At 37.3% G+C, this 27,650-nt stretch overlaps 1 protein-coding gene across 5 annotated transcripts in view; it reads left to right on the top strand.

The window, feature by feature from the left end:
- The window catches only part of RPS6KA3 (ribosomal protein S6 kinase A3), a 111,883-nt gene that overhangs the window by 77,585 nt on the left and 6,648 nt on the right, over positions 1–27,650 (top strand). For all 5 annotated transcript variants that reach the window (XR_006890274.1, XM_046672838.1, XM_046672839.1 and 2 more), the window contains 10 exons: positions 7,960–8,048; positions 8,212–8,276; positions 8,354–8,456; positions 10,370–10,494; positions 12,656–12,781; positions 15,198–15,287; positions 17,272–17,430; positions 19,216–19,377; positions 22,856–22,932; positions 23,435–23,552. Coding sequence is in view for 4 of the 5 variants with exons in the window: in XM_046672838.1 (XP_046528794.1) it covers positions 7,960–8,048; positions 8,212–8,276; positions 8,354–8,456; positions 10,370–10,494; positions 12,656–12,781; positions 15,198–15,287; positions 17,272–17,430; positions 19,216–19,377; positions 22,856–22,932; positions 23,435–23,552 (1,114 nt within the window). In the remaining variant the exon portion in view is untranslated. The remainder of the gene's footprint in view (positions 1–7,959; positions 8,049–8,211; positions 8,277–8,353; positions 8,457–10,369; positions 10,495–12,655; positions 12,782–15,197; positions 15,288–17,271; positions 17,431–19,215; positions 19,378–22,855; positions 22,933–23,434; positions 23,553–27,650) is intronic.

A 27,650-nucleotide genomic window follows, 5' to 3' on the forward strand; every position in this document is an offset into this window, starting at 1 on the left:
GATATAAAGGACCAAGAATAGCTGAAACACTCCTGAAGAAGATCAGGATAGGAAGACTTGCTTTACCAAGTATCAAGTCTTGCTATAACTGTAATTAGGACAATATGGCATTGAAACAAGTATAGAAAGTAGACTTGTGCAATAGAATAGCAAGCCCAGCAACAGACCTATACATCTATGGACACTTGATTTACAGCCGTTGGATATTGCAAAGCAGTAGGGAAAGAACAGCCTTTTTTAAAAAAATCCTGCTGGAAAAGTTGGTATTCACATAGAAAAAGATAAAACAATCTCGACCTCACACCGTACACAAAAATCATTTCCAAGTATATTACAAATAAATATATATATATATATCTTTTTACATATATATGTAAAAAGGCAAAAAAAGATTCTAGAAGAGAATATAGGAGAATGTCTTCATGACCTTGGGGTAGGAAAAGTAGTCTTCGGACACAAAAAGCACTAGCCATAAGGAAAAGATTGATAAATTATTACTGCATTAAAATGAATAACTTAGGCTCTTCAAAAGATGCCATTAAGAGAGAGTAGAAGAAATCTGTGACACATAACCAACAAAGGGCTTTTATTCAGAATATATCAAGAACTCCAGTCAATAAGAAAAAAGTGTGATAGAAACATGAGTAGGAGATGTAGGGACTTCACAAAAGAGGATATTCAATGGCCAATAAACTTATAAAAAGATGCTCACCCTCATTAATCAGAAAATGCAAATTAAAACCACAATAAGCTACAACTGCATACCCACCAGAATGGCTAAGAGTAAAAAGACTGACAATATGAAGTGCTTGACAGGATGTGGAGTAGTGGCAACTTTCATACATAGCTGGAAGGAATATAATTATTCATATAACCACTTTAGAAAGCAGTTTTTGGCTTTATCTTCTAAAGTCAAATATATGTATACCCTCATCCATTAATGCCACTCCTAGGCACGCACCAAGTTTATATGCATCAAGGTACTTGCACATCAAGAAACAAGTACAAAGATGTTCATAGCAGCATTATTTCTAATAGCCAAAAAGTGGAAACGGTATCATTAATATTAGAACGGATTAGTAAATTATGGTATATTTATACAATGAATGAATACCCAGGAGTTGACAAACTATCTGTAAATATTTTAGGCTTTGCAGGCCACACAAGTCTCTGTCACATATTCTTATTGTATATTGTTCATTTCCAACACTTAAAAAAATGTAAAAACCATCCTTAGCTTGAAAGCCATACAAAAACAGGCTGAGGCCTTTGGCCCATCGGTGTAGTGTGCCGTACAGCAAAGAAGATGAACAAACCACAGTGATATGCAACAGCTTGGGTAAATCTCACAAGAATGTTGAGCAAAAGCAGTTCAGACACAAAAGAATGAATACTATATGATTCTATTTATAAAATTTTAAAACTAGACAAAACTAAAGCATGGGTTTTAGCGTCCATATTTAGATGGCAAAAGCCTGAGGCAAAATAAGGAAAGTGGCTACATTGGATGAGGGGTTCTGGGAATGTTATATTTCTCGGCCTGATGACTGTTCACTTTGTGGTAAATCATTGAGCTGTGTACTTTTGTTTTGGGGTGCTTTTTTGTTTTTTTACACTTCATGTTATTCTTCACAATAAAAATGGTTTAAAAATATGTGCTGTGTAAATGAATATTCACTGAACTTTCATCACTCCATCTACTCTGGCCCCTTCATTTCAGCTAACAAACGCACTCTAGTGTTGGAAAAAACAAACCCTTTCTTTGACCTGGCCTTCCTTTGAAGTTTTTGCACCATCTTCCTGAATCCTTTCGGCACAAACCCTCTTTAAAGAGTAGTCTCCGTTTTCTATTACCATTTTTTGGCTACCTTTATTCCACAGCTTGTTTGTTGTTCATTCCCACCACTCTATTGAAACTTCTCTCACTACGGTCATCGGTGATCTCCTGGTTGCTTACACCACTGTTGGAAGGGTGCCTCTGTCCATTTGTTCACACAGTTCATTCAACAGATGATTGAGGTCTTGCCACATGTACTTAGGATGCAATGTGAACAAGACCAGCAGGATCTTCTCTGGTCTCACAGACCTTGCATTTTAGTGGGGGAGGCAAGTAATTAATATTTAAACAAAAATATAATAATTTCAGATAGTAATAGGAGCAATAGGGGTAATAAACCAGGGTACTCTTGAAGTATGAGGGAAGAGGCCAGAGCAGGAGCCATTTTAGATGGGACAGTTGATGAAGGTCTCTCTGAAGAGTGTTTGACATCGTTGGCTACTCCCTCCCCGCTTAGTTTTTCCTACTCTCATCTCCTTCTGCCTCTCTAACCATTCCTCTTTTGGTCTCTTTTTACTTGACCATTCCTTTTCTGCCTGCTTTTCTCTTTTTAATTATGAAATTTTTCAAACATAAATTCACAAAAAATAGAATAATACAGTGAACACACATATAGCAATCACCCAGATTAAACAGTCATCAAGATTTTGCCACATTTGCTTCATCTATTCCTTTTTTCTTTTTTTCTTCTTTACTGAAGTACTGGAAGCATTCCAAACGTGTCATTTCTCACCTTCTTCAGTTTGCATTGCTAAAAAGTATGGATGTTTTCTTACATAACCACATCTAACAAAACTAGTAATGCTTAGATATCATCTAATACCAATCCTTAACCAGATTTTTCAGATTTTCTCCAAAACTGTGTCTTGACTGTCCCAAATCAAGTCTGCATATTTCGTTTGGTTGTATTTTTTAAGCTTCTATTCGTCTAGAACAGTCTACTCCTATTTTTCCCCTGCCATTTACTTGTAGAAACCAAGTCAGTTTTATAGAATTCCACTTTCTGAATTTATCTTGTCAAAAGATGAGACCACCTCTCAATATCTGAAACAAGGGGCTGGCCCCGTGGCCGAGTGGTTAAGTTCCCGCGCTCTGCTTCTGTGGCCCATAGTTTCACAGGTTCGGATCCTGGGCGCGGACATGGCACCGTTTGTCAGGCCACACTGGGGCGGCATTCCACATGCCACAACTGGAAGGACCCACAACTGAAAAAAAAAAATACACAGCTATGTACCGGGGGGCTTTGGGGAGAAAAAGGAAAAATAAAATATATATTTAAAAAAAAGAATATCTGAAACAAAAAGTCTAAAGCTGATTCTGTTGCTTCCTACAGTAAGGGAGAGCGATGCTGGATCAGTAGTCTCTCCAAGCAAAGTAGACTACTGGTGGTGGTTTTTTTTTTTTTTATTGAGGTCATATTGCTTTAGAAAATTGAGTAATTTCCGGTGTACATTATTATAGATCAGTTTCTGTGTAGACTGCATCGTGCTCACCACCAATAGTCTAGTTTTTGTCCATCACCATACATATGTGCCCCTTTATCCCTTTTGCCCACCTCCGTCCCCTCTGGTAACTTCTAATCTGTTCTCTTTGCCCATGTGTTTGTTTATCTTCCGCATATGAGTGAAATCATACTGTGCTTATCTTTCTCTGGCTTATTTCATTTAGCATAATACCCTCAGGGTCCATCCATGTTGTTGCAAATGGGACAATTTTGTCTTTTTTTATGGCTGAGTAGTAGTATATGTTTTGTTGTATATATTGTATATATATACCACATCTTTATTCATCCATTGATGGGCACTTGGGTTACTTCCACAGCTGGACTATTGTGAATAATGCTGCATTGAACATAGGGGTCTATAAATCTCTGTGTATTGTTGATTTCATGTTCTTTGGATAAATACCCGATAGTGGGATAGCTGGATCCTATGGTAATTTTTTGAGAAATCTCCATACTGTTTTTCATAGTGGCTGCACCAGTTTGCATTCCCACCAGCAGTGTATGAGGGTTTCCTTTTCTCCACATCCTCTCCAACATTTGTTGCTTTTTGTCTTGTTAATGATAGCCATTCTGACTGGTGTAAGGTGATACCTCATTGTAGTTTTGATTTGCATTTCCCTAATAATTAGTGATGTTGAACATCTTTTCATGTACCTGTTGACCATCTGTATATCTTTGGAAAAATATCTGTTCATATCCTCTGCCCATTGTTTGATTGGGTTGTTTGTTTTTTGTTGTTATGTGAGTTCTTTATGTATTTTGTAAATTAACCGCTTGTCAGATATATGATTTGCAAATATTTTCTCCCAATTGGTCAGTTGTCTTTTCATTTTGTTCATGGTTTCCTTTGCCTTCAGAAGCTCTTTAGTCTGACGTATAGACTACTGTTCTTATATAGAGTTTTGGAGAAGGGTGCAGTTCAAGAATTGGCAGATTTTCAGGGCCTTAAGTGGGTTGACATCCTCTGCAAGAGTGTGGTTACTTGGGTGGGACTGTTGTCGATCACTTGGCACTCAGGTGTGGTTATTGGAGTCAGTCCATTCTTGTTTGACTAATTTTCACAGATGAAGAGCAGTTACTGATTGGTTGGTTTGCAACCAAAAAAAAACTATGTTCACCTAGTTCACCTAGGCAAGTTGTCTTTGATCAGCTGAATGGATATAAAACCAACAGAATGGATTTAAAAACCAGTTCTGGTGGCTCTCTTGTTACCATGGTTACGTAACAATTAGTATTTTCCTAGGAATGTGGAAATATTTTTATTCTCCTTGTGATATTGTTTAACTTGTTCCTTTATCCCATTTTTGGTTAAACTTTTTTAGCAAAATTTTCATGGCTTGTGCTCTTGTACCCTATTGCATCACAACAGGCATCAAGAGGCTTACAACACCTGGTTGCCCCCCTTTAAGCGATGAGTTCCCATGGTTACAGCTGATCCCTCCATTGAAAAGTTCCCTGTAAGGCTTTCATCTAATGGTTTCATCTATTGATAATCATTACTTGAAACAATTATTTTATTAGGGATTCAAAAATGGTGGTTTTCTATTACTATTATTCCTTCTTCATTTATTAGCTGGTATTTTCTGAAACAATGAACTATCACTCATCAACTCGAGCTATTTAGTTACCTTGAAATAAGGCTCAAATAAAAACGTAGAGTAAACGTCTAATTCTTTTCTTAATTATTTCCAATTGTCAGTTACTTCCAGTGGGGTTGGTGTCCAATGAGTTGGGTTTTTATGTTTTGACTTTTTTTTTTACTATAATGAATTTGTGGGATTTAATAATCAGTGTGATTCAGCAAATTGCGTTCATTATTTCTAATGTCTAAATTGTTCTTTTTCTGACCACCTTTTAAATATGATTGTTCCCTAGGGTTCCATCTCTGATATACTTTTCTTCCGCTCTGCGCTCACTTTCCTGGCTGACCTCAGTCTTTCCTATAATTACTCTCAACATTTTAATTATTCCCAAATCACTCTTTTCTTACCTTAACTTACCAGACTCCAGACCTGTATTTTCATTTACTTGCCTGCATGGCTCTCCCAAAACTATAGCATATGTGACTTAACATTTTTAAACTGAATTTATCTCTGTTTGTGGTTCTTTTCCTCTTCATGTATTCCCGATTAGCAGCATTTCCATGCACCCTATTTCCCAAGCCAGAAACCTGGAAAATCATTCTTGATTTCTTCTTCTCTCTTGCATATGCAGGTATTCACCAAATTCACTCTCAGAAGTGTGTCCCAGCCTTTCCTCTGCGTTGCACTGCTCAGATCATGGTGATCTCCTACCCACACTATTGGGCCAGGCTCCTAAGTGGAATGCCTACTACCTACCACTGCCTCCCACTCTCCAGCATTCTATACTACTCTTAGAGTTACCTTCTTGAAAATAAATCTGGTCGTGTTAGTCCACTGTTTAAAGACTTCTGCTATATCCTTTTTACCTAATGTGGCACCATTTCCCCAAATTTGTTCAACAGAACCCTAATTCTACAAGATGTCAATAGGTGGGGCTGGCCTGATGGTGTGTAGTGGTTAAGTTTGCATGCTCCAGTTCGGCAGCCGGGGTTCCTGGGTTTGGATCCCTGTGCAGACTTACACACTGCTCATCAAGCCATGCTGTGGTGGCATCCCACATGAAAAATAGAGGAGGATTGGCACAGACGTTAGCTCAGGGCCACTCTTCCTCAAGCAAAAAGAGGAAGATTTGCTACAGTTGTTAACTCAGGGCAAATCTTCCTCACACACACACACAAAAAAAGATGTTAATAGGTATTCTCTGACAAAGAGGTGCTGGAAACAAATGTTTAAAAAAATGCTGATTTCTTTACTCTAGATTTCTCAGCCTTTTATATATGCAATGTATTTTATTCTATGTCTTCAATGAGGGGGACATGTTAAATTAGATAACTCCTACAGTTCCCACATGTCCTTCTGAATTTGTCTCTTAATCTACTAAGGTTGTCTGTATCTATCTTGCCCACTTAGCATGGGGGCTATCTTTATCTCTGTATCCTCAGCATCAAGCAGTGTCTAGCACATAGTAGCTCAATAACAACTCACTGAATAATAAATGGATCTATTTCTGAAATAGAAATTTCTCTGCTAGCCGTTTTCCCCAGCTCTGTTATTATTTTCATACTTACAGGATCATTGGTTTCCTTAATTTGTAGGTTGGGGAAAAGAATAAAATTATATATTAGAGCTAAAACAGACCTTCAAACTCATCCAAGCTAGTGCTTTTTCAGACTGTGTGCCACAGACTCTTAGATGTGCCACAGACCCCTTTCCTACCAGCTCCTCTTCCCTGCAGGGCTATAAAGGGGAATAGGAGGAAAAATAGACATATGAAGCATGTGTTCTTTTAGCAGTTTTAAATGTTGGATTTCTTAAGTTCCTTTTGTTTTTGTTTTTGTTTTTGAGGAAGATTAGCCCTGAGCTAACTGCTGCCAATCCTCCTCTTTTTGCTGAGGAAGCCTGGCCCTGAGCTAACGTCTGTGCCCATCTTCCTCTACTTTATATGTGGGACGCCTACCACAGCATGGCTTGCCAAGCGGTGCCATGTCCGCACCTGGGATCCGAACTGGCGAACCCTGGGCCACCAAAGCAGAACATATGCGTTTAACCGCTGCGGCTCCGGGCTGGCCACTTAAGTTCCTTTTGAAAAAGGATTCTAAGGCTACAGTTTGGGAGCCATTGATCTAATGTCCAATCCCCTTGCTTATGAAGAAGTGGTCACAGGCCCAAGGGGATTGTCTTTCCTAGAGTCACAAAGTTCTTAGTAACTAAGCCAGAACTAAGATTCATGTGATCTTACTCTCACAGTAGTGCTTTTTGAAAAATTCTGAAAAAGTGAAAAAGTTTATCAGATTATGGACCAAGATTCTATTATGTGTTCACACAAAAACCTATACACAAATGTTCATAGCAGTTTTATTCATAATAACCCAAAACTGGACACAGTCCAGATGTCCTTCTACAGGTAAATGGATAAACAAACTGTGGTACATCCATGCAATGGAATACTACTTAGCAATAAAAGGGAACTATTGATACGCACAACAATTTGGATGAATCTCAAGGGAGTTATGCTGAGTGAAAAAAGGTTACATATTATATGATTCCATTTACATACATTCTTAAAATGACAAAATTATAGAAATAGAGAATAGATTAATAGTTGCCAGAGGTTAAGAATTGGAGAGGGAGGGGGGTGGGTGTGGTTATAAAGGGAAACATGAGGGATCCTGCTGGTGGTGAACTGTTCAGTATCTTTACTGGGGTGGTGAATATAGAACTTACATATGTGATAAAATGGCATAGAACTAAACACACACAGATATGCAAATAAGTGCAGTTAAAACTGGAGACATCTGAATGAGATCAGTGAATGTATCAGTGTCATTGTCCTGGTAGTGATAGTGTACTGTAGTTTTGTAAGATGTTACCACTGGGGAAAACTGGGTAAAGGGTACCCAGGATCTCTCCATATTATTTCTTAGAACTGGGTGTGAATCCGCAATTATCCTAAAATAAAAAGTTTAAAAAAATCTCAAAATAAAATACAGATACCTCCAAAAAATAAAATGTTATTATGTGGATTTATTATTTAGAGCCAAACTTGGAATGCCGCAGTTTTTGAGTCCTGAAGCTCAGAGTCTTTTACGAATGCTTTTCAAACGAAATCCTGCAAACCGATTAGGTAAAATTTTTAATTAATTTATATCTTTGCTTTTTAGGAGGGGAGGTGGGTATTTTTATTGTCGGATTATAGAATATTAGGATAAATATTAAAAGTGAAGACAAATAATATATCTCCTTGAGATAAAATTACCATTTAATCAAAACTAGCTAATTTTTGATAGGCGCAGGACCAGATGGAGTTGAAGAAATTAAAAGACATTCATTTTTCTCAACAATTGACTGGAATGTAAGTATAGAACGAAAACTTGCCTGAAATATTTTTTTATAATTAACGCATGTCTAAGTCTCTCTTCTTTCCTCCAGAAACTGTACAGAAGAGAAATTCATCCACCTTTTAAACCTGCAACTGGCAGGCCTGAAGATACATTCTATTTTGATCCTGAGTTTACTGCAAAAACTCCCAAAGGTAAGGAGAAAACGTGAAAACCCGAATATATAAGATAATACATATTTTTTCTCTTGTTCAATCAGAAAATCTTTTCTAGTATAACTCTTTATTCTATCCTCATATCTCCCCTTCATACCATATCCCTACCACAATAACTAGACAATTAGTAGATCCTTTACAGCATTTTATAGCAGTTAAGATCCTTGTAAAATCTTTTAGCAAATTATGCTGTGCCTTAAACTTGGATACTGTTTATATGGAAAAATTATTTGGTTGTGCATTTATTTACCTGTAACTATTTTTACATGAAATATTCTTCAGTATAAATAGTGCTCTTTAAAACTCTAATATTAGGTAGTATTCTGGAAGTACTTGTAAAGTTCAAATCCCAAACATAACTTAAGCTTTATATGAGGTGTGATAACTTCAAAATGATTCATTTTCTGTATCATGCTTTAGTCTAAAGTTGCATAAACAGTGATGATTACAGAGAAGTAATCTTTGAAATGGTAACCTGTATTTTATTAATTAGTGTATGTATATACATAATGATGTGTTTTGCACTCTAATGCTCTCTCATTTAGGTGTACCAGACCCCAGGTTTATCATTGACAAGCAAATAAATAGAACGCCTACTTGCATATATTTTCCATAGAGTACATTATTCACAATCCTCGCAATCTAAATTAAGCATTGATGGGTGTTTATTATTTTTATAAGACAATCTTAGAAATTTTGATTAATACGTGAACAAAATTTTATCAAATACCTGGACAGTGACATGCATAGAATTGATGATACGTGGTAATATTTTACTTTCCTTTCTCAATACAATTTGTCCTGATAGGGGAAAAATCTCAGAATAGAGCAGTTCTACATTGCATTCTGCCCAGATAGGTTCTCTTAGCAGAAGTTTTCAGTATAATATTGTCACATTGATTTAAAATTCACTAAACATTATGCATTGCTGAGAATATCAAGCTGATGTTAAAAAAGAACTTTATCTGGAGTTGATGTTTAAGTAGATTTGCCTATTTGTTTTTTGCTTCCCCTAGCCTTTAGAGTATACTTATAAATATTACTATGCTTAATTGTGTGTCTATGTTTATGAGTAACACATTTATTATACTTTTATTGTTTTTATAGTGAACATTAACTATATTGTAAAAATATTTTTCTATTTTTCTTAATGCCAATAGATCCCACTTAAATAATTTGAATAACAATACATGTCATGTCATAAAATATATTTTAAGGACTATATACCATGATTGTCCTAGAAGTTACTTTTGATCCTTAAATATGTATATAAATATAATAATTTTTAACATGTAGTTTAGGTTTCCAGATTCTCACATATATTGGGACCACTGGACTAAATTCCTTCCTCCTAAATTATCTGTAGTTCAATCTTGTATCTCCCCTTAACCAGGAGCCATAGCATTGTTAGGTTATCATTTAGGGTTGCACTGTCAAATATGGTAGCCAGTAGCCACATGTGGCTATTTAAATTTAAATTAATTAAAATTAAAAATTTTGTTTCTCAGTCACACTAACCGCATTTAAAATGCTCAGTAACTGCATGTGGCTGGTGGCTCCCATATTGGACAGCACAGATAAAGAAAATTTCCATCACTGAAGGAAATTCTATGGGACAGTGCTAGTTTAGAATAGCATTAATTCAGTAATTCATTGATTTATTATATCCTTCAGTAAATTAGCTCTTTTCTGGGCTCTGAGGGACTAGGATGTTAGAGGCAATAAGCCATCAGGACAGATCTGATACAGTGCCTCATTGAGTTATCCTGGAAGCACTGGGTGCCTGAAGAGTAGAATTCCAGAATAAGTGGGAAAGGTCATATTGTCAACAATTCTTCCCTTAATTACCTTTCAAAGTAATTACCTTCTTAGTAATTTATTATTCTTTTCAGATTCACCTGGCATTCCACCTAGTGCTAATGCACATCAGCTTTTTCGGGGGTTTAGTTTTGTTGCTATTACCTCAGATGATGAAAGCCAAGCTATGCAGACGGTTGGTGTGCATTCAATTGTTCAGGTGAGTAAATGTCTAATTTTAAATTTGAAATGTTGTTAAGATATAGTTCATTGTGTGAATAATTAAATTAGATTTGATCTGCTGACTTTAAGTGAGCAACTTAAAATACATTTTATGTCATTGACATTACTCTTAGAAATTTTCTTCATATGCCTTTGAGAAGGTTGTGTACACCAGAATCCTGGATTCCTATCTGACTTGAGAGTGGAATTCTAAGAGTTGAGATAAATGTCACCATCTTGTCTCTCCCTGCTCCTGTGCCTCAAAATGTTTATTAGGCCTAGATTCTTTCATCCTCTGCCTCTGTCAGGTCAACTATGATCAACTGAGATCTCTTGGTGCCCTGATGCCTTAGAACAGGGGTCAGCAGACTTTTTCTATAAAGGACCAGATAATAAATAATTGAGGCTTTGTAGGCTATATGATGTCTGTTGCAGTTACTCAACTCTGCCATGGCAGCACAAAAGCAGCCATAAGTAATACATAAATGAATGAGCATGACTGTGTGCTGATAAAACTTTATTTACAAAAAACTGGTGGTGAATCAGATTTGGCCCACGGGCCATATAGTTTGCCAACCTCTGCTATAGAAATATATAAGAAATAAAAATGAACTTAAGTTTTCCAGGTTTTGTGTCCTTGTTGTTTTGGAGCCCCCTTTGTTGTTAGGAAAAAATGGTTGTGGGTACTGCCTGAGTGTACCCCCTGCCTCATTAACCCATCTGTTTATCAGAGTTGGAGAAAAAGGAGGTAAAAGCCATGGAAGCAGGTTTCTAGGTGTGTGTGTTTGTAACAGGAGATTGGACTAGTAAATTAAATGTTATTAGAGGAACACAATTAGTACAAACCATTACATTTATTTCTTCCCATCCTAGTATCATGGAAAGATTAATTTATCTTCCTAGTCATAGAGGGAACTAGATATATCTTCTGAAGTGTTGAATTGTTTTCAGGGTATAATTAGTGTTTGAATTTGCTTGATGATTAAGTTGCTTTTGCTCTAAAGTTTTTTCACAAGTTAGCCATCTTGCTTTCCACTTTCTAGAAAACCAATTTAAACACTGGTTTTCAAACAAAGTTCATGTTAAAATAGTCTGTCCCTTTTACTATGACAAGCATGTGATGTATGGCAAGTTTTTAAGTTATAATCTCTGTACCTAACATAGAAATCACAAACATATGCTACAGGATTCAAGTTTTAACCTATACAAAGCTTAGAGGCATGGAGGGGGGTGGTCTCCTATTAGTGTAGCCAAGGGTAGCACAACTTCCCCCAGTAATTTGCTGTTCATCATCTTACCACATGTTATAACCCATTAATGGCTTCTCTAGCAACTTCTCTAGAAGTTGTATTGAAGCTGTGACTTGAGGGTGGAGAAGGGAGGGCATGGCTACTGATAGTCCAAAATGACAGTAATAAGTATCACTTTCAAATACGTGGTTTTATTTAATCCTCACCATTATCCTCTGAGAAAACACAGGTTCAAGGTTACCCGACCTACAAGTGATGCATCTGAGACAAGAATCCAGATGTTCTAGGGACTGGCCTGGTGTTGTGGCAGTTAGGTTTGCGCACTCCACTTTGGCAGCCCGGAGTTCACAGGTTCAAATCCCAGGTGCAGACCTAGCACCACTCATCAAGCCACGCTGTGGCAGCATCCCACATAAAATAGAGGATGATTGGCAACAGATGTTACCTCAAGGCCAATCTTCCTCACACACAAAAAAGAATCCAGATGTTCTGATTCTGAATCCTCCTAAATCTTTTCTTCTATATCAGAAGTTTCAAACTTCTCCCCATTTGCAAAGGTATTTCGAAGACCTTTAGCCAGTTGGGGAGTATAATGGGGCTCCATCCCAGGCAAGGCTGTCAGCTGCTTATCAAGGAACTCTGTGTTTTCTGTTGTACATACTCAAGTTTTTCTTTTTAACATAAGCTTTTTTTAAAGGCATATTTCTTGCTGTACATTTTATTGTAGACACTTCTAAAATATGCAGTTGTAGAAGAATAAATGCTGTAAAGAGTCATTTTTATTTCTACTGATATTCATGTGTGTTTATAATTAACAACAATAGTGCATACTGAGTAACATATTTCCCTATTATGAAGTGTACCAAAGTCATTACAGAACTCTTCATCAATTTATAATTGTGTTTGTAGCAGCTGCACAGGAACAGCATTCAGTTTACTGATGGATATGAAGTAAAAGAAGATATTGGAGTTGGCTCCTACTCCGTTTGCAAAAGATGTATACATAAAGCCACAAACATGGAGTTTGCAGTGAAGGTAAATGTTTTTAGATTTAAAATGCAACTCTAACAGTTCTTATTCATGCATGTCAGTAGCAATTAAAAATTACACTCTTCTTTGGTAAATATGCCTTTCGTTATAAAAAGGTAAGGTAAATTTAAATATGTGGCTAGTGATCTTCAGGGATCTTCATCTGGAACCATGGATTCCTGGGTGAGCTAAAGGTAAGGTAGCATACATCCGGTTTGCTAGGACAGTACCAGTGTACACCTGACCTGATTTTTAGTTACACCCCTTTTACTCTCAGAGTCTCTCATTTTATGGTCAAGGTGTCAGGGAATTCCTTGAAATCGTATGCCAAATTTTGTATGTTTACATTTTTCTGGCAAAAATGTTGATGCTGTCCTTCACATTTAAAAGGATCTGTGAACCTATGAAAGAATAAGAATCACTGTCATAAAATTTATTATCATTAGCTTTTTTAGTTTCATCAGGTGTCCTAAGAAAATAAGAATTTTCTATGCCAAAAACCAAGGCATATGTCTCTATGATCAAGTTTGAGTTGCAAACCTTTAGTTATAAGTGAACAAATATTATATTCAAATCTCTGCGTTTTCACTTCTTGGTATGGTAGCCTCTGCTCTCCCATCGCAAGCAATTCAAGTAATGTCTCAAGCTTTCAACTTACCTTGAACCTTAGAACTAGTCTATAAGTATGGGTAGTTCATGTTTAGTTAGTGGGATAGTGGCATTAATTCTTATTACTTCCATCCATCTGTCTTTCTAGATCTAGTATGATTTCACTGTGTAAAAATAAAAATGAATGTTTTATATATGCATAGCAAATATCTGGGAAGACACACAAAAAAATTTTTACTATTCTAAACTTGGATGTAATTGCATTAAAAAGTCTTCACTGTCCATAAGGCTTTCTGTCAGATGTAAGGATGAACCATAGAAATACATTTTAATTTGCTCTTGTGCTCATTGCTCGTCGTGAAATCTTGAGTACATAGACATTTTCAAATTGATTACATGAAAGGAGAAAAGATGAATAATGTACTTGCTAGGCAATTTAAGGATGTATCTTGCCTCCATAAACACATCAGAAAAAAGCAGAAATGTCCTGAGGCCCCCTTTGAGTTATAGAAACCAGGAGCATTATACCAAAATCTTGAGAATTTCTTCAAGCTATTTGTGGATTCTTGCGACTTAAATTAGTTTCATAAAACCAATCCCAGCACAACTTGATTCTACTGCAATTACCACAGATCTAAGATCCACAAGCACAAGTGTGGATACTGTGTAAGTTGGGCTCATATTAGCAGATCAGAGAGAATGTTGCCAAAAATAGCACCTCCCAGTGTGTTCTGTTTTCAAAAGACTAGCCCCAGATCATCTCCCTTGAATTAGCATGTCTGTTTCATATACCTTTCCTCTTAATCATCCATTTGCTTAATTCCACACTATCATTTGCAGTTCATTGCAGTGAACCACCTATATGTTTGTCTTCCCTGTTCTTCAAATACAGAACTGTTTTACAGCTAAATCCATTTCAGATATTAGATTTGGCTCATATTGAGAGCTGCCATCTCTTTCCTAGATTGCTGGAACATTTGGGTATTTATTGCATACATTAATTACTAAGCTGTTTTAAAATTGAAAATATGAAGGTCACAAAATTCATTTCAGACTACCTTTTGCATGAACTGAAAGCAAAACTTGTCTTTTTAAAAAGATAATATTACTTTTAACAGATTAAAACATTAAGGAAGTATTTTTAAGAAGCAGCTGTCATAAAAGGGTTGGAAAGCTACATTAGTATTTTAAAGGGCTTTATTATAATAATTAAACTTAATTCTAGCCAAGTAAAATTCTAGGTGTGGTTTTCTGCTTAGCTTTCTGCCTAGCTTCAAAAATAAGCTTCTTCTACTTAACTTAATTAATTTTTTGTAAGTAGCTTACAACTAATGGGATATTCCATCAAAGCATTTTATTAAAGTTAATTCAGTAAGCAGATGCTAGTGGTGGTATTATACATACATCTTGCTCTTAATTATCTGTATTGATAGGGGTTAGAAATTGACTGAGTTCCCAAAGGTTTAAGATATTCAAGGATAGAAGAAAGATATCTTAACTATGTTCTTGGTGCCTTTTCTTGAGGCTTTTGAGTTTTTAGTAAGTCCTAAGCTTACTACAAACTTAAACTGGAGAGACCTGGTGGAATGTGACTCATGGCATAGAATTTACTTTACAACCTTTCTGTCTGTATCAAGACTGGCTTTTGAATTTTGATTAAACAGTCTGGCCAGGTACTTGAATAAAATTGGTTGATAAATGGCTTATATATACAGTGTTTACCTAAGATAATACCCAGGGTCTGTAGCTGTAAATATTTAAGTTTTATGACTGTATAGTTCGTAACGTTTTGTGATAAATATTTGCCTTTTAGATTATTGATAAAAGCAAGAGAGACCCAACAGAAGAAATTGAAATTCTTCTTCGTTATGGACAGCATCCAAACATTATTACTCTAAAGGATGTAAGTAGATTCTTTAACAGAGATCATTTGAATCAGTTGTCTAGTTCACATTTGGAGTGTTTTCAAATATCATGTGGTAGACAAAGAACTCGATATAGTAAGTAAAAAAAAAATAGATTAGAAGATAACATATATAGCATAATTCCAATTATAAAGAAAAATGTTTATATAAACATAAAATATGTTTATATATGTGTTAATTTTTCTACTTTTGCTTTAAGAAAAAAAGTATTGCTGACATTATTGCTTTTAATATCTGTATTTACTGGAACATGGGTATTAACTAATATTCAGGATTGGCTAGTCTCACGCTCCGTGGACTCCCCAAACTGTCTTCCACAGTACTACCAGAGAGAGCTAACACTCATATCTTACCATGTTACTTCCCTGCCTACAGTTCATGGCCCCCATCACCTCTGGTCCCCTCCTTCCTCCATCCATAGTAGTTTTCACACTTCCTCACACACCCTGTGCTCCAGCCATGCTCCAGTATGTACAAATTTTTGAACATGCCTCGTTTTCTTATGCTGCTCTGTCTTGAATTTATGGTTCCCTCAAGTTGAGAACACTGTTTCCCTTCTTTGCCTAGCTAACTACCTCACATCTAAGGCTTTGCTAAGGCATTACGTCTTCCAGAAAGCTTGCCCTACCCCATCACCCCCTCCCCCAGGCAAGTGAAGTATCCTTTCCTGCTATCTATGACTTTTGTCATAACAGCTGTTGGCAGAGGATGTGAACTCCCCAGGCAGCATTAAGTCCTCTCTCGCTGATGGTGCTCACATAGGCTCAAAAGCCATATCTGGATGTTGTAGACCAGATATGTCACGTGGCCAGTTAAGCCAGAGGACTTCTAAGGTACCTTTCACCTTTCATCTCTGAGATTTTGTGAATTGCAAAGTTTACCCTCCCTTCTCCTTCCTAACCCAAACTCCAGTTTCCTCAGATTAATTTATCACTGCTCATTGTTAGAAGGAGAATGTTAACTTAGTCCCGTTAAAATGAGAAGCTGTTTAAGTGACTAATTAATATAACCTCCAAGAATCCAGCCAAGTAAATTAAAAAGGAAGTGTAGAAAGTATTTTCTCTCAGCCTTGCCTTGGAAACTCCCTAAGCTGTCACTATTTTTTACATCTTTGCTCCTTCCTTTATTTCAAATTCCAAAGTCTCTAAAATTTTCCCCACTTTTATTACAGCATCTCCAACACTTGTTTAACTCTTATTTCTATGTCTGTTTGTCCCTACTAGAGTAAAACCTTTGAGGACAGGTACTGTATTTTCTCCATATTTGGGACCCCACACACGGTACCTCTTATGCAGCTAAAGAAAGGTGTGCAATAACTCCATGGTGAGGGGAGAATGAAAGGGACTGAAGGTTAATAAAGGGGTTATTTTAGTTTGAGATTGCCTGGAGTACAAATCCAAAATTACAGTGAGCTTTCTATTTCTACATTAGAGTAAACTGGTGTGCTTCTGTGTGACTGGATGACATGTCTCTGTTAATCTTCCGTCTTAATTCTTGCCACAACTTGTCTTTCAGTTTAATCAAAACCAGAGTAATTCACTGTACCATGTATATAAATATAGAAGTTCTGCCATTGCAGAAGTTCCAGAAAAATCACAGGGGGGTGTCTTTATACCTTACCTGCCCTCATAGGTAGATAGAAAGATAAGAGGAGTGAACTCTAAGAGCAAAAGTTGACAGCCCCTTCTTAGACAATGCCCATAGTTACTTTGATTGCCATGAATTAAGTTTCACTGGAGGAAACTGCAAGTTATTTTTCTGACATTCAATTTCATCAATTCCTGTTTTAATACTATTTGTGTATAAAATTGTTTGCAAATTTTATATCCTCCATTGGTTGTGATAAGTAAAATTTTCCTTGAATATAAAATGAGTTTTAATTTCTCTTTAATATATAAACTTTGTTCTGAGCACACATAAAGCTTTAAATAATGTTTTACATTTTGGTGTTGAATTTTATAGGTGTATGATGATGGAAAATATGTGTATGTAGTGACAGAACTTATGAAAGGGGGTGAATTGCTGGATAAAATTCTTAGACAGAAATTTTTCTCTGAACGAGAGGCCAGTGCTGTCCTGTTTACTATAACCAAAACTGTTGAATATCTTCACGCACAAGGGGTAAGTCTTTTTAACATTTGTAATATATTTATATGTGCATATATATACACACACACTTACATACACACACATAAATACCTTTTTTCTTATCTTTTCTTAACGTTTGAGCTAAAATTACAAAGGCTTAAGTTACTTTATACGTGTAATGGAAAATAACTACTATTAGCTTAATTATCCTACTTTCTTCCTCGACATAAACTTCTCCCATTGAGCTTGAAATGCTAGCTTTGAAATCCTAGTTTGTTTATAGTAAATTCTTATGCTTCCCAAGAAAAAGTGTGATTTTTGTGGCCTGGAAGACATAGCACCATTTTTGCTAGGCCACTCTGTACACTTGAGAACTGGGCCCATTTCAAGTTTAGAAGCAGAGCCAGAGAATCATGGGTTGTATTCATTTACAAAAGGAAATCTTTCAAACAGATGAGGCCAGATTATCACCTGGCTTCCGGCTGGTGGGTGCTCTCCTTATTTTTTCCTGCATACAGATTTTAAGTAATTGGCAAAAAACAAAAAATCATATTTTTGAGAGAAGAGAAATCTGAGAGGGAAAGGGGGGTAAAGGTGAAAATGGGAGGAGGGAGGGAGGAAAGGAGAATAGCAGAGAAGTGGAGAGGAATGGGAAGCAAGAAAAAAAAATAAGAGATCACTTCTTAAGGAGTTTATTTGCAATATATTATTCTTGTTTTGTTTGTCTTTGCCCCTAGAAGCTAACAAGTGGGATGTGTTAATTTAATTCTAGAGTTTCTTAACTTCTAGCTGGTCAAGATACACCTAGTAATGTAGCTAGAAACTAGCAGAACTCAATATTCACCAAAGAGTTTATGACTCTGCAGTCATCTGAGTCTTCTATGTTCTTTTCCCAATGCCTCAGCAGTAATTAGTTATTAAAACGATCTGGAGAAGTAACGTTCTGGATGTTAGGAATTAAACTGAGGTGATTGATTAGAATATAGACTCAGAATTTGGTGATGGAAGAAACACATAAGTCTAATAAAGTGTGTCAGAGGGGCTTATGATAAAAGAAGTATTCAAGTAAGTGATTAAAGGAGGAAAATAATACAAAACTCTAAAGGAGTATTATCTTTTTGTGTGTGTGGCATTGTCACTTAGATATCAAATAAGCAATACTTAAAGTCTGGATTTTTTTTTTCCTTTTTACTCCTAAACCCCATGCCTGTTCCATTGCACCTGTCAGCACATTTTTATTATGTACATCCATTCTACATGCCGTTCCCTGTACTTAGAATGATGGTCCCCCACGGTTCTGGCTTGTTTATTTTTTTCAGGTCTGAGATCAGATGTTACTTCCTCTAGAGACCCTCCCTGACCTCCCTAGTTATGCCCCGTCTCTCACCTATTTATTCTCTGCCTCCCCTACAACTGTGTAAGCTCCTAGCTTGTAAAGGTGAAGATCTTCTGGGTCTTGTTCACCATAGTATCTGCAGCTCCTTATATAACACCCTGGCACGTAGTAGGCGGTCAATAAATATTTGTTGAATGAATGAATAACCTGGAGACAGATATTGGTATTTGCTTTTCTTCTTAACCCACTTACTCAATTGGACAAAGAGAGGCAAGGTTAATGCCATTCTTTCTTCCTCCTCTCCTTGCCCTAGTTTTGTGTTAGAGTTATACTTACATCATCAGCATTTTATAATGCTAGAGTAATTTAAAGGTCAGCACTCATCATCTTGTTAAGTGCATTGCTTGACAGTTTGTGAATAAAGAATTTTGTGTAATGGAAATGTATTGTTAATGTATCTCTTTAATTTGTATTTCAATTAGGTGGTTCACAGAGACTTGAAACCTAGCAACATTCTTTATGTGGATGAATCTGGCAATCCAGAATCTATTCGAATTTGTGATTTTGGATTTGCCAAACAGCTAAGAGCAGAAAATGGTCTTCTGATGACTCCTTGTTATACTGCAAATTTTGTTGCACCAGAGGTAATTGTGAAAGCATTTGCTTGTGGTATTTCAGTATATTTAAAAACTCATTTGCTGCGTTTAATATAGAATAGTTATTTGATTGAAGACTTACTGAAAAATAATTAGAATAATATGTCAGCCCTTTCTCTTCATTGGTACTTCATTCTGTCATCAGCCCACTACTACCCATAATACTTTTCCTGCCCTGACTTCTGTTTTTCTGCATACTCACATATCTGTAGCTTCTGCTATCACTAACACTTTTGTGCTTGTCAGTGCATGGAATTAGATGGAAAGTAGCTTATTCTCCTCCTTTTCGAATACCCTTCTAATTTCCTGGTTTTGTCACCATCTTCCTGTATTTCCGAGACTAAAACATCATGGTCTCTTCTTGCCTTTAGCAAAAAGGTGGTAGCATAACTAGTTACCATCTCTCTTATCCCCTAAAACCAGTTTGGGGTTTTTCTGTTCACAGAATTCCTATCGCAGCCCCTGCTTCCCTCACCACCCCAGGTGGCTGCCACAGCCTCGGTGCACATTGCTCCCTCTTGTCATTCTGTGATCATTCCACAAAAGAGCCACAAAGCTACTGACATCTTTAAGCACTGCTTTGATCAAGTTGTTTCTTTTCCTAAGAAATTGCAGTTCTCCACTGCTTTGCCGCCAAGATTGCTTGCCTATTATCACTATGTAAAAAAAATGTAACTATGAACAAGATAAAAAACAATCATTAACCCTCATATAGGGCTTATATGCCAGGCACATATATTAACTGATCTCATCCTCACAACATAGAATTTACATAAAATGATTCCTTCTCATTATAACTAGTGAGGTGAGTACTTTTATTTGCGTTTTACGGGAAACCAGGTACACAGTGAGAGGTTATGTCATTTGCCTGTGCTCAGATCCAGATTTGAGCCCAGGCACTCTGGCTGCAAAGTCTGTGCCTTTACCAGGTGCTAGATATTTCACAAAAATGATAATAGGTGGTAATGTTAGGATGGTTGAATTAGAGAGTTGGATTTCCCTCCTGTGTTTTCCAAACTTTTTGTGATTTTGTTACTTTTTAGATATAAAATAATACTTTTTAAAAGACTGCTTGCATCTGCTCTCCTTATGGTACTAGAACTGATGAGGGACAGATTTTGTTTGTCTGTCTCCATATCCACAGCCTCTGACACATCTTGGTGTCCAAGCATGGTCACTTAATCTAGCCATCTCATTTTTCCTCATGAGTGTTTCCTGCATCGTACAAGCAATCTGCTTCTTGAAATCACCATGTAGCTGTTATGCCTTGGCACATTGGAATGTTTTTGGCTTTAAAGCCTACCTCTAAATTCATCTTCTTCAGGAAACCTTCCACGATTAAACTCTCCTTAAATTGACCTTTTAACTCTTTGTCTCCTCGTTGTCCAAGTTAAAACTTAGAAGTCCTGGGGGCTGGCCCCATCACCAACTGGTTAAGCTCGTGTGCTCTACTTTAGTGGCCCGGGGTTTGCTGGTTCAGATCCCGGGCATAGACCTATACACTGCTCATCAGGCCATGCTGTGGCATCATCCCACATAGAACTAGAATGACTTACAACTAGGATATACAACTATGTACTGGGGCTTTGGGGAGGAAAAAAAAAGGAAGATTGGCAACAGATGGTAGCTCAGGGCCAATCTTCCTCACCAAAAAAAAAAAAAAAAAAAGACCCACAACTAAAATATACAACTATGTACTGGGGGGATTGGGGGAGAAAAAGCAGAAAAGTGGGGGAAAAAACCCCTTAGAAATCCTTCTGAAATTCTCCTTCTCTATCATCATTTCTCCGTATCCAGTCTGTCACCAAATCCTTTCCATTCTGATTCCTGAATATTTAAGACCCCTCTTCCCTTACGCTATACATCCAGTCTCTACTAAGTCCTTCCTGTTTCTCTCTGTGTCTTTTCCTCTTCGTGTCCTGCCTTAGTTCAGATCCTCACAGCCTTTCACTTAGTTTGCTACAAATTGCCTCACATCAGAGGGCCTTGTCTCCAGTCTCTCTTCTTGCCAGCATTTACTCTATACCTTGAGTTATCTTTCTAGTATACACATCTACTTCTTTATTTCTCTATTTAATGCTTAAATGATATCTGATTGCTTACAGGAAAAAAAGTCTAAATTCTTCACAAGATTTTTTTTTTTAAAGATTGGCACCTGAGCTAACAACTGTTGCCAATCTTCTTTTTTTTCCCCACTGCTTTTTCTCCCCAAATCCACCCAGTACATAGTTGTATATTTTAGTTACAGGTGCTTCTAGTTGTGGTATGTGGGACGCTGCCTCAACGTGGCCTGATGAGCAGTGCTGTGTCTGTGCCCGGGATCCGAACTGGCAAAACCCTGGGCCGCCGAAGTGGAGCGCACGAACTTAACCAGTCGGCCACGGGGCTGGCCCGTCACAAGATATTTTTTAAAGCCCTTCAGTCTTTCTAGTATCCCCTACCTGGAGATCTGGCCACACTGAACTCCTTGCCGGTCGCTAAGTAGGCTCTACTCTCTTGCCTCGGCCCTTTGAGTGTCCTCTGCCCTCCCCCACCTCCTCCCTTTGCCTCCTGAATTCTTACTTACAATACAAGGCCCAATACAAGCAGGCTGCTCCCTGGTCTTCTCTCCCCATATGAAGAATGAATTGCTTCCTCATCTTTATATCCATGGCACTTTAGACATAATTTTGTTGTAATACTTATGTTGAATTGTTACCTATATATCTTTATTTCCCCTGCCAGATTCTGATTTTCTTAAGGAAACCAGAGTTGTTTTGTATTTGTCACAGTTCATGCCTGATAATAGTTGGTGATTATTAAATGCTTGAGTGAATCAAATTGTATACATATATAAAAGTACAGTTTTACACTATATCATCTGTGCTGTTATATGTGTTCTTTTTTTTTTTTTTTTTTTTTTGAGGAAGATTAGCCCTGAGTTAACTACTGCCAGTCCTCCTCTTTTTGCTGAGGAAGCCTGGCCCTGAGCTAACATCCGTGCCCATCTTCCTCTACTTTATATGTGGGACACCTACCACAGCGTGGTGTGCCAAGTGGTGCCATGTCCGCACCCAGGATCCGAACCAGTGAACCCCAGGCCGCTGAGAAGCGGAACGTGTGAACTTAACTGCTGTACCACCAGGCGGGCCCCTGTGTTCTTAAAAGTTTTATGTAACCATCTCTGCAGCCGCATGGAAAATATAAATTTTTTAAAATAAGAAACTTACCTTCAATTTATTTTATAGGCCTCTGTGTGCCACAGCAGCACTCAATAAATGTTAATTCATATACCAAAATTTAATTTTATATATATGGATTATTAGTATAAAGTTCTAGAATAGGATTAATATATTGCCTTGTTTGTTAATCATGTTTTGTTCAGGTTTTTCTTATATGCAGTGATTTAGGAGATAAAATTCAGTTCACAGCCTATCTAAATCTATATAATAAACAGTGTGTTAATACTAATTTTTACTTTTTCTAGGTTTTAAAACGACAAGGCTATGATGCTGCTTGTGACATATGGAGTCTTGGTGTCCTCCTCTATACAATGCTTACTGGGTGAGTGTGTGCCATGTGTTGTAAACATTTATTCATCAATATTTTGTTTAAAATATCTAGGTCTGTTTTTTTAATCTCTATGCTGTAATATCTTTCTTTCCATGTTTTCTCATATATAACACATTTATAGCTGTATCATTACTGATTTTCTATAATGTACTATTTATTAATGCCTTGTGGTCTTAAATTGATTTTTTCCATACCTTTTTTGTATTCTTGTTATATCATAAACATACACTACTTTAAATATTTTATTCTATAATGTATCATATCTTAAAAATATATTATTGTATATTAAGTCTAATTAATATTTTATAACTTATTCCTTGACCTGGTACTTTATGGAGCTTCACGTTGTTGATATTCTTCAGTTTAGTAGATTGCAATAAAGTATTATATTAACTGAATTACTCCAGAGTACTTTTGGATACTGCAAATAAATATAGATTACCAACCAAAAAGAAATTTTATTCATTAACATTTTAATTTTATTATTAATTAGTTACACTCCATTTGCAAATGGCCCTGATGATACACCAGAGGAAATATTGGCACGGATAGGCAGTGGAAAATTCTCACTCAGTGGTGGTTACTGGAATTCTGTTTCAGACACAGCAAAGGTAAGTATGGCTTCCTGTTATAAGCTCTTGAGAAAATAATTTTCCTAATCCGTGGTAAGAAGAAATAATATCAGTTAGAAACTTTCCTTTATAAAGTAGTATTTTGAAATGATGTTACCAAATAACTTGAACTCAAAAATGTACCAATTATTGTGTTTCTTTTCCAGAAGGCATTGGTTTGGCTTTATTATCTATACATCTAAAGCTACTTCTGCTGACAAACATGAGTAATAACGGTGGTAGTCTTCATGATTTGTGTCTCCTCTGTGCCTCACATTGCATTTTACCTAAATTATCTCATTTAATCCTCTTAACAACTGTGTAAAGTAGGTGGTAGTATCCCCATTTCATAGAAGGAAACCAAGGCCCAGAATTTTAGTGTGAACCTGTCTGTGTTTACACACCAGGTACATGTGGGCACTTCAAACTAAATAGCTGATTCCAAAGCCCTTGTTCCCTAGAATAACTATACCATGTTCTATTTTTCTTCCATATTTTGAAGAAAGGGGTCTCATCTCTTTCACAATAGACAGTAGTATAGTTTTGTAATGTCTGCTTGAAATCCATTTGAAAAGCCTTTCTCACTGGAAGATCTGCCATCCCCTGACTAGCACTGACTTGCTTCTCAACTCTGCTCTAGTTTCACTTTATTCATAGAAAATTCTCTTTTAAAAAGAAAAGCAAAGTTTTCCACTTTAAAATAAGAAAAGCATAGAGAGATGAAGAAGATACATACTGGTAAAAGTGCTTGCTGACTTTTCTTAGAGATGGAAGCTTGAGTTGAGGTAATTGCATAAGTAAATCAGGCATGCCAAAAATATATAGAGATACTTTTGGCACAGAGATGAAGCCTCAGTTAACCAGTTTAATGTCTATGTAGATAATACTTGGTTTTATAACTGCATTTAAAATGAAATGCTGGGGCTGGTCCTGTGGCCGAGTGGTTAAGTTCGTGCACTCTGCTTCCGCAGCCCAGGGCTTTGCCAGTTTGGATCCTGGGCGTGGACCTGGCACCGCTCATCAAGCCATGCTGAGGTGGCATCCCACATAGCAAAACCAGAAGGACCTACAACTAGAATATACAACTCTGTACTGGGGGGCTATGGGGAGAAGAAGGGAAAAAAAAGAAAGAAAAGAAAAAGACTGGCAACGGATGTTAGCTCAGGTGCCAATCCTTAAAAAAAATGAAATGAAATGCTAGCGTTTCTCTTTTTTTCCACAGTAGAATTTCTTTAACCAGATAATTCATTTTTCTGGGCACTTGTTTCCTTTTTAATTCATGTGTTAAGCACCTGCAACGCGCTTAATAAGTGAAGCCTCCAGGGATAAAAGATGTGATTCACATAGAATTCTTGATCTCAGGGTGCTCACCGTCTAGTTGGGAGATGGCCAAAAATATACAGTACAGTGTCACATGTGCTGTGAAAGTGGTTTGTTTTCTGTGCTAAAGAAGTTCACAGATGATGCTTGGTCAGAAAGATTTCAGGGGAGGCTCTCCAGAAGCAATGAAGGGATTTGCCAGGCAGCTTGGGGAGCAGAAGGATGTAATCCATCCCAGGCTGAGGGAACAGCACATGCTATTCATGGTCATGGTGGCCTGGGAATGGCAGAATGCCTCCAGAGAGCTGCAAGTAGTTTGATATCACTGGTGCAGGATACATGTGAGAGGGTACCCAATGAACTGGGATTAGGAAAGGCTTTGTAGATCACGTTCAGCATTTGAGGTGTACTCTAGGTATTGAGAACTTTTGACAAATAGTAAGCATTGTAGTGATCAGGTTTTCCTTCTTCAAATTCACTCTGTGGAGCAGTAATTTGTATCCATGGAGGCTGCCACAAACTTGGTCATGATCAGTTGGGAGGCATATCAAGCAATGTTACCATATAAAGTATCAGAGCTTACACACTTCCTGCTTTTTCAATAAGTTAAAGCAAGTCAAGGTTCTCTCTCTAATTTCTATAATTTGGTTCTCATTCACTTTCATTCCAGTATGCTTTTTTGAGTGAAAGTGAAAGATAGGTGAGGACAAATAGAGCACAAAAAATTGTATCCAACTCACAGCCAGTCTTATAAATGCCATGTTATTACTAATAACTTTTACTAATTTGTCCAAGTAAGACTTGTGATTACAAGCATGACGTAATACAGTAAATACCCACAAAATAGGGAGGGAGGGCTCTATCATCTGGTGTGTCCCCTCCAGAGCAAGTTGTACATGTGTCATCAGTCTTATGGGCCATATGTGTCATATGTGGCTTTGAGAAGAACATTCACTGAGCACTTACCTGCCAAGGACTGTGCTAACACTTTTACCTACGTTATTTCATTCAGTTCTCACTGACCTAATATTAGGAGCATTGCTTGTAAGATTTTGCGCTATTTCAGGTCATGAATGGTGAGGACCTAAACTAGAGCAGTTATAGCGGGATTTGAGCCAAATGGAAGAGAAATTTAGGAGGCAGAATAGACTCACTGGTTTATTGGACATAAGAAGCAAGGGAGAAGCAGATCTCAAGCGTGCAGTCCACATCTCCACCTCGGGCAAATGAGTCGGGTAATGGTGTCCTTCACCAAGATGTGGAATACAAAAGAAGTAGTTTTGAGAGGAGTGATGATTGCAGATTTGGACGTTATGAATTTGAAATGCTTCTGTGATATTTAATTAAGAGATATGTGTCCATTAGGCAACTGGCTATATGAATGTAGATCTTAGGAGAGAAGTCTAATGTGGACATTGACGTTAGGAGTTCTCATCCATAGTAGCTAAAGCCATAAGCATGAATGAGCTTATCTAAGCAGAGTGATAAGAGAGCCATGGAAGGAATTCGGGGGAGCATCACCATTTAAAGAGAAAGCTTAGGAGGAGGAAGCATTGAAGGGTAGCAGTAGAAGGAGAAGTGGTTCTAAGTGACTTGGCCAGAAGTGCACTGGTTAACACACAGATTTGATTAAAATTATAATTGAGTTTTGTTGTGCCTCTGGGCAGTTTTGCAACCTTTTATGCATTTGAATCACATTTGCCCACTTTCAGAATTTGGAAGGGGAAGTCCCTAATTGTTTCTTTTTTTATTTCTAATTCTGTTCAGTAGCTTATTCCTGTTCTTAGCTGTTAATGATAACTAAAAATAAGAAACAGTAAATATCTAGTAGCAGCGGAGTACTTGGAATAACATCTCCCCAGTTCCCAACCTCCAGTCAACCACCAGGTTCTGTCGGTTCTTTCTCTTAAGTACCTCAATTCCATCCATATTTCTCCATCTCTTCCACACCCCCTCCCCCAGGCTATCATCTCTTGCCAGTCTCAAATTGGAGTCTCCAGGCTTGCTCCCTCCGATCCATTTCCCCCCCCCCCCCCCAACACTAAGTGAGTGCAATCTCTCTAAAGTGCAAACCTGACCACATCACTCCTTTGCTTTAAATGATTTATCACCTCCAAAAAAGCCCAAATTTGCTAATATGGCTTACAAGGGCTTTCATGGTCTGGTCCTTCCTCACTTCCCCCACTTTAACTGCTGCCATGCTCTCCTTTACAACTTATGCTACAGCCACATTGCACTCCTTTCAGTTCCTTAATTGAGGCATGTTCTCTCACACCTGAGGACTTTCCTCCAAATGCACTCCATTCTATCTCCCTGAAATGTTCTCTTTCCCCCTTCCCTTCTCTAATCCAGTTCCTCTTATCCTTCAGGTCTCACATTCCTCTAAAGAAGTCACTTCTAAGCCACCCTACCCTGTTCGGTTCAGAACTCTCTTTGTGTTCTTCTAGCTGCACCTTGTATTTATTTGTCCCATCAAAGAACTTACTCTTTGCTTTGTAATTCTTTGTCTCTCCCTCACTGGGCTGACAGCTTAATGACGTCAGAGTTCATTTCTGCCTTGTTCACTGCTAAATACCCAATGCCTAGCAGAATGCCTGGGCTTTAATGGATACTCAATAGATATATTTTGAATGAAAAAATTAAACAAGTGGTAGATAACTTTTATAAATCAACAATTGTGTTATTTTGGAGAGTATAAAATTATATAGCAATTATATGGATCTTTATTCCATGCATAGGAAGGCATTTGTCTCTGGAAGAGTGGGTTTCCGGGTGTTC

This window comes from Equus quagga, chromosome 10 (assembly GCF_021613505.1).
Source record: "Equus quagga isolate Etosha38 chromosome 10, UCLA_HA_Equagga_1.0, whole genome shotgun sequence".
Classification (NCBI taxonomy): Eukaryota; Metazoa; Chordata; class Mammalia; order Perissodactyla; family Equidae; genus Equus; species Equus quagga.